General features: G+C 49.2%; 1 protein-coding gene across 1 annotated transcript; it reads right to left on the bottom strand.

Annotated features, from left to right (window-relative positions):
• Positions 1–8,977: 8,977 nt before the first annotated feature.
• LOC120299519 (C-C motif chemokine 5-like) lies at positions 8,978–11,334 on the bottom strand. The gene is made up of 4 exons (XM_039324405.1): positions 11,092–11,334; positions 10,882–10,917; positions 9,799–9,910; positions 8,978–9,171 (listed from the first exon to the last, which is right to left on the bottom strand). The coding sequence occupies exons 1-4, from the start codon at positions 11,153–11,155 to the stop codon at positions 9,084–9,086; spliced, it is 300 nt and encodes a 99-aa protein (XP_039180339.1). The 5' UTR covers positions 11,156–11,334; the 3' UTR covers positions 8,978–9,083.

Here is an 11,334-nt window from a genome sequence, read left to right as displayed (position 1 = left end):
TGTGCAGAGTGCCTTCTGTTTATTGCCACCCAGAGGAATTAGCCTTGCAAGGGGGAGGGGGGCGTAATCTGGTGTGAGGAAGCCCCAAAGCCTGAATTTTGTGGAAGCAGCAAAGTCAGCCCACCGGATCCCAAGGGGGAGCATCCCAGCATCCCCTGCCCCCTTCACACCCAACGAGAGGGGGGGAGGAGGGAGGGAGGGGTTGCACCCCCCATCTCTGAAAAGCCCTCCCCAGCTGGGGAGGAGCAAGAAGCAAAGGGCTGGACTAGATGACCTCTAAGGCCCCTTCCGACTTTGTTATTCTATGTTCTGGTTTATTTTGGGACAAAGTGTTGCGGCTGGTTGGGGACCAATGCAGAATCGTGGAATCTGCTAGAACACACACACACACAGACACACACACATTTTAATTTGAATCTGAGTGGCGTTTCTTGCAGTGGTCTGAGAAATTCGGACATCCAGGCAGACGAAGCTGCCCAGAAGCAGCAGCGTTTTCGTACGCAAAGAAATCTCTCTCTAAAGTATGAAGATCAGTATACATTTAGAGGGACAATAAAGTTATCATTCTGTCCTGTTCTTCTACTCTGTTCTCCGTCTGGGCAACTTGAAGCGGTGCGGACTTCAACTCCCAGAATTCCACAGCCAGCAAAGGCTTCTGGGAGTTGAAGTCCACTCTTTTCCCAGTCGCCCAGGTGGGGAAACTGAGGCCCAGGGGCTCCCCTCCCGCCTCTCCTCTGGGTGGGGCTCCTTTCCCTTCCGCTCCTCTCCCGGGGTCTCCTTCCAAACACGTGATTACACTGGGGGGGGTCCTGTGGACAGGTGGGGGAGGGGCAACAGGGGTTTCTCTTGGGCTAGTAAGTCGAAGACCCCTCCCCAGAATTTCTGCCTTCTCGCTTGAAGGGGTCGTATGAGAAAGGAGGGGGGGGGAACCAGGAAAACTTGCAATATCTGCATCCACCCCCCCATCCACCCCACCCCCCCGCCTCCAGGCCACCAGTGAAATTCAGCAGGCTGGGCTGGGTTTTGGGGTCTCTTCAGAAGGCGAAGGAGCCCTGGGAACCAGGGGGTGGGGGTTGGGTCGGGGGGCGCTCCAGAAGGCAGATAGCAGGCCCTCCCCCCGCCCTTACCCTGGGAGGCCCTGAGTCAGACTGCCTTCCTGGGGGATTCTGGGAGTTGAAGTCCAGAGTAGTGAAGTCACCTTGCCCCAGTCCCACCAGGGGGGCCTTTAGGGGGGCCAGGTTTATTGGGCATTTAACTCTGGAAGTCCCCAAGTCATCAAAGGGCCACGTTTGAAGGAGAAATGGCTGTCCGGCCTTTTCTTGAAAACCTCCAGCGATGGAGCACCCGCAGCTCCAGCAGGCAACCTCTCCCAGGTAAACCTTCTGCGGAAATCTCTCCTTATTTCCAGGATGATTCTCCCAGAGAAGAGCCCCATCCAGGGCCTGAGATGCTCTGGAGAACAAGTCAGGCAGTGAAGGGAAATCTTGGAAATGGGTGGGACTAAAAAGTTCAATCAATCAATTCCAACTTTGCAAGATCTTTTTTTTCCCTGAGAAGTTGAAATTGACTGATTGAGCCTTTTTTTTTTTTTTTTTTTTGGCACACGGCGTGGAGGCCTAAAGCGAAAAGCTTTTCTAAAACCCAGCTGAAGCCTAGGACTGGGGTGACAGCACGTGTGCCCATAGAGAGGACTCTGAGTGCTGCCTCTGGCACGCATGCCATAGGTTTGCCACCACTGTTCTAGAGTTCCAACATCTTTTTCATATTGTGGTGACTAAATGGGATGTAGCTTTCAAGGTGTGGCCTTACCGAGGCCTTGTAAAGTGGTACTAACACTTCATATGGCCTTGATTCCCTCTGCTTTGTTAATGCAGCCCAGCACTGTGTTGGCCTTTTTGGCAACTGACGCCCACGGTTGACTCCTATTTAAGGGATTGTCCACTAGGACTCCGAGATCCCTCTCACAGTTGCTACTATTGAGCAAGGAACCACCTCTACTATAGCTGTGCATGTGGTTTTTCTTGCCTAAGTGTAAAACCTTACTTTTCTCACCACAGAATTTCATTTTACTAGCTAGGGCCCATTGTTCAAATCCTTTGGGATCCTGAACTTGTCTTTTGGAGCGTTGGCTACTCCTGCCAGCCTGGTGTCGTCTGCAGATTTGATGAGTTCCCCATCTATCCCCTCCTCTAAGTCATTTATGGAGAAGTTATGGAGATGGCATCAGTCTTGCAAGTCTCTCCCAAGAGAAGAATCTCAAGAAGGGACTCCAATGGGCCACTGAGCATCTGGGGCAAGTGGACAGACACAAGACCGATTTGCAGAATTGCCACGATGTGACCAGCGCGCTTCTGAATTGCATTTTGCAACTGAATTGTAAGATTGTCAGGTCCCCAAGAACTTGTGTTGGTTCCTTCCCAACCAGGAAGTCATGAGTTGTTTCGAGCACTTCTCGGCTGAAAGCAAGATTAATCTCCGGAGGGTCACACCGTGTCTTGAAAGCCATCTGAACACAAGATAAGGTGTCTCTGGTGAGATTCCTTCTCAGAAATGTGTGTGGACTTCTGCTGAAGACCACAACCTGTTTTTTCAAGATGCTCACCGAGATTGCGAGCATCTGCTTGAAATCTATTCCAGAGATCAGTAAAAGATCTGTCACTTGCTGGATCTTCCCCTTTTTGAAGGCCAAGACAACGTCAGGTCTCCCCTAAACATCTGGCGCTTCATCTGTTGATATTAGAAGTCTGGACAGGCCATTTGCAGGTCCCACCCGTAGCCCTGGGTGCGATTCCTCTAGTCCTGGGAATGTAAACTCATGGCAAGTAAAGAGGGAATCTCCAACTATCTTCATTCTCCATCTGTAAATAAGGCTTTTTGGCTGGAGAAGGTTGATTCAATTCCTGCAGGAGGAGAACCACCTTGGAGGGTTGAAGGATCGTAATCAACACCTAAAATGTGGTGATTATGATTTTGCTCCCATGAACAGCTGCAGTGTTAATTCTGAAAATAGCCAAGGCCTCCAGACAGTGGGTTCGTTGTGCAATCCCCTGTCATCGTTCCCCGGAAGAAAAGGGCCCAGCCCTTGCCTGCCCCGCTTCCATTTCTTAGAAGGCAGAAAAGGGGAAGAGGGAAAAAAAAACCCACATAAAATGCCTTTGAGTTATTACTGCATTGTTATGTTTTTTATTTTATAATTTACTTATATGGCTACCCACCTTGAACAAGTCAAAATCCAATAAAAAAGAATTATTTAAAGAAGAGTTAAATGCCCAATAAAAATATAAAATAAAGAGAAAACCAGCAGGGGCGATAAATAAATATAGATGATATAGATAAATAGATGATAGATAGATGATATAGATAGGTAGATAGATAGATAGATAGATAGATAGATAGATAGATAGATAGATAGATAGATAGATAGGCAGGCAGATATAGATGATGGATGGATGGATGGATGGATGGATAGACATGATAGATAGATAGATAGATAGATAGATAGATAGATAGATAGATAGATAGATAGATAGGCAGGCAGGCAGGCAGGCAGGCAGATATAGATAATGGATGGATGGATGGATGGATGGATGGATAGACATGATAGATAGATAGATAGATAGATAGATAGATAGATAGATAGATAGATAGATAGATAGATAGATAGGCAGGCAGGCAGGCAGACAGATATAGATGATGGATGGATGGATGGATGGATAGACATGATAGATAGATAGATAGATAGATAGATAGATAGATAGATAGATAGATAGATAGATAGGCAGGCAGGCAGGCAGGCAGGCAGATATAGATGATGGATGGATGGATGGATGGATGGATGGATGGATGGATGGATAGACGTACGGACAGACGGACAGACAGACAGAAAGATAGACTAGATAGATAGATAGATAGATAGATAGATAGATAGATAGATAGATAGATAGATCGATAGATAGATAGACAGACAGACAGATAGATAATAGACAGACAGACAGACAGATAGATAGGCAGGCAGGCAGGCAGGCTGGCAGGCAGATATAGATGATGGATGGATGGATGGATGATAGGCAGATAGACAGACAGATGGATACAGATGATAAATAGATAATTGATAGATGAGATAGATAGGATAGGTAGACAGACAGACCACCTGGGGGTACAATGCAAATATGGAACTGGGGCTCATTTCCAGGCTGGGGCAGCCCTTCTGATCCAGGGTGGGGAAGGTGAGCATCTCAGCCAGCAGGAGGGAGGCCAGTTCAGCCTCAGGGTCCCCGAGAGAGCCAGAGGGGCAGCCTATAAATCTGACAGATAGAAACTTCGGAGGGGGGGGGATGTTCGGTGGGACAGGTGCAGGGGGTGTGTGTGTGCTCCTTAATCCAGACAGGACTCACCTGATGGGACAGGGAGGCATCGTGGGGGAGACTGGATCCTGTAAATAGCCTGGGCCCCTGGACAGGTAGCCCCCAGCCCCTTGAACCGAACAAGGAAGTAACTAAATCATTCTCAGGTTCCAGCCATCAACTCCTAGCAACCCCCGAGGCCATCTCCTCTTCAGCTGATATTTCAGGGCTTCCCCCATAGCCCCTGGGACTGAGTCTGGGCAGTCGCTTGTCTGAAATGGTTGAGGATTTCCTGCCTGAGCAGGGTTGGACTAGATGACCTCCAAGGTCCCTTCCAGCATTATTATTATTATTATTATTATTACTACTACTATTAGTATTACTACTAATACTGCCTGCCTGCCTGCTTGCCTGCCGGCCTACCTGTCTGTCTGTCTGTCTATCTATCTATCTATCTATCTATCTATCTATCTATCTATCTATCTATCTATCTATCTATCTATCTATCATTCTATCTGTCTATCTATCTATCTGTCTGTCTGTCTGTCTGTCTGTCTATCTATCTATCTATCTATCTATCTATCTATCTATCTATCCATCTATCTATCTTTGTCTCTTAATATCTATATATATATTTCTCTCATCTGTCTGTCTATCTATCTATCTATCTATCTATCTATCTATCTATCTATCTATCTATCTATATCATCTATCATCTATCTATCATCTATTTAGCTGTATCGTCCATATCTATTTATCTATCGCCCCTGCTGATTTTCTCTTTATTTTATATTTTTATTGGGCATTTAACTCTTCTTTAAATAATTCTTTTTTATTAGATTTTGACAAGGCGGGCAGCTATATAAGTAAATTATAAAATAAAAATATTAACAATGCAGTAATAACTCAAAGGCATTTTATGTGGGTTTTTTTTTCCCTCTTCCCCTTTTCTGCCTTCTAAGAAATGGAAGCGGGGCAGGCAAGGGCTGGGCCCTTTTCTTCCGGGGAACGATGACAGGGGATTGCACAACGAACCCACTGTCTGGAGGCCTTGGCTATTTTCAGAATTAACACTGCAGCTGTTCATGGGAGCAAAATCATAATCACCACATTTAAGGTATTGATTACGATCCTTCAACCCTCCAAGGTGGTTCTCCTCCTGCAGGAATTGAATCAACCTTCTCCAGCCAAAAAGCCTTATTTACAGATGGAGAATGAAGATAGTTGGAGATTCCCTCTTTACTTGCCATGAGTTTACATTCCCAGGACTAGAGGAATCGCACCCAGGGCTACGGGTGGGACCTGCAAATGGCCTGTCCAGACTTCTAATATCAACAGATGAAGCGCCAGATGTTTAGGGGAGACCTGACGTTGTCTTGGCCTTCAAAAAGGGGAAGATCCAGCAAGTGACAGATCTTTTACTGATCTCTGGAATAGATTTCAAGCAGATGCTCGCAATCTCGGTGAGCATCTTGAAAAAACAGGTTGTGGTCTTCAGCAGAAGTCCACACACATTTCTGAGAACGAATCTCACCAGAGACACCTTATCTTGTGTTCAGATGGCTTTCAAGACACGGTGTGACCCTCCGGAGATTAATCTTGCTTTCAGCCGAGAAGTGCTCGAAACAACTCATGACTTCCTGGTTGGGAAGGAACCAACACAGGTTCTTGGGGACCTGACAATCTTGCAATTCAGTTGCAAAATGCAATTCAGAAGCACGCTGGTCACATCGTGGCAATTCTGCAAATCGGTCTTGTGTCTGTCCACTTGCCCCAGATGCTCAGTGGCCCGTTGGAGTCCCTTCTTGAGATTCTTCTCTTGGGAGAGACTTGCAAGACTGATGCCATCTCCATAGCTTCTCCATAAATGACTGAGAGGAGGGGATAGATGGGGAACTCATCAAATCTGCAGACGACACCAGGCTGGCAGGAGTAGCCAATGCTCCAAAAGACAAGTTCAGGATCCCAAAGGATTTGAACAATGGGCCCTAGCTAGTAAAATGAAATTCTGTGGTGAGAAAAGAAGGTTTTACACTTAGGCAAGAAAAACCACATGCACAGCTATAGTAGAGGTGGTTCCTTGCTCAATAGTAGCAACTGTGAGAGGAGGAGGAGGAGGAGGAGGGGGAGAACTGTGGGGTCCCTGGTGCTCTCTGAGTTTGTTTTCTTGCAGACGTTTCATGACCCAAAGTAGGTAACGTCATCAGTGCTAGTAAGGAAATGGGGATTGCAGAGAGGAGGGGGAGGAGGAGGGGGAGGAGGAGGAGGAGGAAGGGGGGAGGAGGGGGGGGAGGAGGAGGAAGAAGGGGGGAGAAGGGGGGGAGGAGGAGGAGGAAGGGGGGAGGAGGGGGGGAGGAGGAGGAGGGAGGAAGAGGAGGAAGAGGAGGAGGAGGAGGAGGAAGAGGAGGAGGAGGGGGGAGGAGGAGGAGAACTGTGTTGTCCCTGGTGCTCTCTGAGCTTGTTTTCTTCCAGACGTTTCATAACCCAAACTAGGTAACGTCATCAGTGCTAGTAAGGGATGGGTTACATAGACAAAGCCCCTCTCTTTACTAGCACTGATGATGTTACCTAGTTCGGGTCATGAAAGGTCTCCCCAAAAAGCAACCTGGCTCAGAGAGCACCAGGGACCCCCCCACCCATTTCCAAGATTTCCCTTCACTGCCTGACTTGTTCTCCAGAGCATCTCAGGCCCTGGATGGGGCTCTTGTCTGGGAGAATCATCCTGGAAATAAGGAGAGATTTCCGCAGAAGGTTACCTGGGAGAGCTTGCCTGCCGGAGCTGCGGGTGCTCCATCGCTGGAGGTTTTCAAGAAAAGGCCAGACAGATGGAGTAAGGCAGGGGCCTTCAAACGTGGCCCTTGGATGACTTGGGGACTTCCAGAGTGAAATGCCCAATAAACCTGGCCCCCCTAAAGGCCCCCCTGGCGGGACTGGGGCAAGGTGACTTCAGTACTCTGGACTTCAACTCCCAGAATCCCCCAGGAAGGCAGTCTGATTCGGGGCCTCCCAGGGTAAGGGCGGGGGGAATTTCCCTGGTGGCCTGGAGGCAGGCGGGGTGGGTGGGAGGGAGAGGGGGTGGATGCAGATAATAATAATAATAATAATAGTAATAATAATCATAATAATAATAGTAATAATAATAATAAAGTTTGAAGGGACCTTGGAGGTTATCTAGTCCAACCCTCTGCTCAGGCAGGAAACCCTATACCATTTTGGACAAATGGCTGTCCAATCTCTTCTTAAAAACTTCCAGTGTCGGAGCATTCACCGCTTCTGGAGGCAGGTAGTTCCACTGGTTAATTATTCTCACTGTCAGGAAGTTTCTCCTCACTTCCAGGTTGCTTCTCTTCCTGATTGGTTTCCACCTGTTGCTTCTTGTCCTGCCCTCTGGTGCTTCGGAGAATACTGTAGCTTGACTCCCTCTTGTTTGGGGCAGCCCCTGAGATATTAGAAGACTGCTATCCTGTCCCCCCTCGTCCTTCTCTTTGTTAAACTAGACATCCCCAATTCCAGCAGCCTTTCCTTATATGTTTTAGCCTCCAGTCCCCTAATCATCTTTGTTGCTCTTCTCTGCATTCTTTCCAGAGTCTCAGCATCTTTTTTACATCGTGGTGACCAAAACTGGATGCAGGATTCCAAGTGTGCCCTTACCAAGGCCTTGTAAAATGGTATTAACACTCCACGTGATCTAGATTCTATCCCTCTGTTAATGCAGCCTAGCACTGTGTTGGCCTTTTTGGCAGCTGCAGCACACGGCTGGCTCCTATTTAAGTGATTGTCCACTAGGACTCCGAGATCCCTCTCACAGTGGCTATTATTGAGCAAGGTACCCCCTATATTACACCTGCAGATTTGGTTTTTCTTGCCTAAATGTAGAACCTTCCTTTTTTCACCCTTGAATATTGCAGGTTTTCCTGGTTCCCCGCCCCTCCTTTCTCATATGACAAGGCCCCCTTCAAGCGAGAAGGCGGAAATTCTGGGGAGGAGTCTTCGACTTACCAGCCCAAGAGAAACCCCTGTTGCCCCTCCCCCCCTGTCCACAGGACCCCCCCAGTGTAATCACGTGACCTGCGGGATCCTCTTTGGAAGGAGACCCCGGGAGGGGAGCGGAAGGGAAAGGAGCCCCACCCAGAGGAGAGGCGGGAGGGGAGCCCCTGGGCCCCAGTTTCCCCACCTGGGCGACTGGGAAAAGAGTGGACTTCAACTCCCAGAAGCCTTTGCTGGCTGTGGAATTCTGGGAGTTGAAGTCCTCATGCCTTAAAATTGTCAAGTTTGGGAAACACTGGAGTAGAAGAACAGGATAGAATGATAACTTTATTGTCCCTTTAAATAAATGTATACTGATCTTCATACTTTAAAGAGAGATTTCTCTGCGTACGAAAACACTGCTGCTTCTGGGCAGCTTCGTCTGCCTGGATGTCCGAATTTCTCAGACCACTGCAAGAAACGCCACTCAGATTCAAATTAAAATGTGTGTGTGTGTGTGTGTGTGTGTGTGTGTGTGTGTGTGTGTGTGTGACTTTGCTGCTTCCACAAAATTCAGGCTTTGGGGCATCCTCACACCAGATTACGCCCCCCTCCCCCTTGCAAGCCTAATTCCAATGGGTGGCAATAAACAGAAGGCACTCTGCACATGCTTGAACAAACATAATGGTTTAATAATGGTTTCTCCTTTGGTCAAAACTGGTTATGGGCCTCTGCCGATGGGGGAGACGTGCTCTCTGATTGCAGGGAGGCCGTTCAAGGCGGGGTGAGGGCATGGATGCGATCCTGGACCCATTCTTCTGACGGGTCGGCACAGATATGTAGGCCTCTTTTTGTGATGAATCTGCAAAGGAAATGTCTGCATGTCATGTAATGTGACATTGCCATAGGTCTATGCTACAAGTCACCCAATGAAGCAGAAGAAATAGATGGACTCTTTGCTAATCAATTAACAAAGGTGTGTAGGAAACACACCACAGTAGTAATGGGAGACTTCAACTACCCAGATATCAGCTGGGAGACAAACTCTGCAGCGAGGAGGGACATCAAATAGATTCCTAACCAACCTAGCCAACAACTTTGTCACCCAAAAGGTGGAGGAGGGAAGTAGACGTAAAACCACACTGGACCTAATTCTTACTAATAGAGAAGAAGTGATAGAAGGAGCAGAAATTGCTGGAGCCATGGGGGAGAGTGACCACGTCATGCTGTAGTTCCAGATGATGCAAACACAAGCACTAGAAAATAAACCAACCAGTGTCTTAATCAAGACCACGGTTTAGCCTGTGTGTCTCCACCTTGGGCCAGGCTGGCTGGGGAATTCTGGGAGTTGAAGTCCACCCCTCTTAAAACGCCCAAGATTGAGACCTACTTAGTTAGCAATTTGGTGAGAAGGAAGCTTAGAGGGTCTCCTGAACCTCTTGCAATGCTGAGCCCAGCAGACCCTCAACAGCCATTCTGGGAAACTTACACGACGGCCGGCTGGCTGCATCTGCCGTTGGTGTATTCAAAAGATTTCAACAGGCTCAGTGGGACGGGACGTGTTGCGAAGGCAAAGCAGCAACGGGTGGGCCCAGGATCCACTGGAGAAGAGAAGGAATGATGGATGCCACACCATTGGATGGAGAAGCTTTCTTCCCCCCCTCCCCCCATCCTGGGGTGGGCAGGAAACTCTCCCGGGTAAGATTTGCAGCGCAAGAGCAATGAAGTTGATTAGGGGGCTGGAGGCTAAAATGTATATGAGGAAGGGCTGCAGGATTTGGGTATGGCCAGTCTAGAGAAAAGTAGGGGGGACATGACAGCAGAGCTCCAGTATCTGAGGGGCTGCCACAGAGAAGAGGAGGAGGGGTCAATTTATTCTCCAGAACACCAGAAGGCTGGACAAGAAGCAATGGATGGAAACTAATCAAGGATAGAATTAAACTTCCTGACAGTGAGGACAATTAACCAGTGGAACAGACGTTTCCTTCGGAGGTTGTGGAGGCTCTTAAGAAGAGACTGGGCAACCACTGGTCTGAAATGGTATAGGGTCTCCTGTTTGAACAGGGTGCTGGTCTAGAAGACTTCCAAGGTCCCTTCCAGTGCTCCGAGGGTCTCCATAGATCCAACAGGAAAGGTCTCCCTTGTGGACACCACAGGACTTGTCTTCATGTGTTGATCGGACTAACCACACCAGGTCTGCATGACCCTCCCAGCTGGAGACCTCCCCTCCCCCGAGCAAGGATGCTGTTCAGCTCAGAGTCTTCCTCAAAGCTGGCCTGGAGTCCTGGGGGGGGGCCCAGCTGTGCCCCGTTACATGGCTTCTCTTATGGGGAGAGGGGTGCTGCCCTCTCTCTACCCCCCCAAGCACTGCCTTGGGAAGGATGGGGGACCCTGCCTTTAACTGCCCGTCTCCACCCTGGTCCGGCCCAAAGACATCGCAGTGGGGCAGGAGACCCCCAGGGCTCTCCCCAGAGGAAGGGGCTGGGCTAGGGCTACAGGGTGTCGCTCAGGGTCAGGAGGCAGATTGGGGCAGATTTTGTTACGCTGAAAAGGGGAGGAAACAGAGACTTACCCTTCCGGTCGTTGGGCTGGGCCGAAGGGGTTGCACCTGAAAGAGAGAGATGGGGGGCATTGTGACTCCCCCAATTCCCCCCCCCCTGCCCCCATGGCTGAGAACTGAGCTGCCCATGCCAGGGGTAAACCCTCCAGACAATTGCCCGGGCCCTTCGGAGGGTTGCAAGGGGGGGGGGGCTGGAGAAAGCCAAGCAGATCAGAGACTCACCGAGATCCTCGACAGCCAGGGTGACGGAGACCACCAGGAACAGAAAGGCGAAGAGGGTCTTCATCCTCAGAGATGGGAGGGAGAGCAGCTCCAGTCTTATCTCGGGGGTATCAGCACTGGGCGCCCAATGCCGCTCGGCTTCCAGATGCCTCTTTATAGGAACCGGCAGCTGCAGCTGTGGGAAACACGTGGTGGGCTCCCCCACCGGGGCGTGACCACAAAGCTGGGGGGCCAGTGATGCTG

The sequence above is a fragment of the Crotalus tigris genome, unplaced genomic scaffold (assembly GCF_016545835.1).
Source record: "Crotalus tigris isolate CLP2741 ecotype Arizona unplaced genomic scaffold, ASM1654583v1 scf7180000024298.760630, whole genome shotgun sequence".
In the NCBI taxonomy this organism is placed as follows: Eukaryota; Metazoa; Chordata; class Lepidosauria; order Squamata; family Viperidae; genus Crotalus; species Crotalus tigris.
Note: the sequence above shows the minus strand (reverse complement) of the source record. Positions and strands in the feature narration are given on the sequence as shown.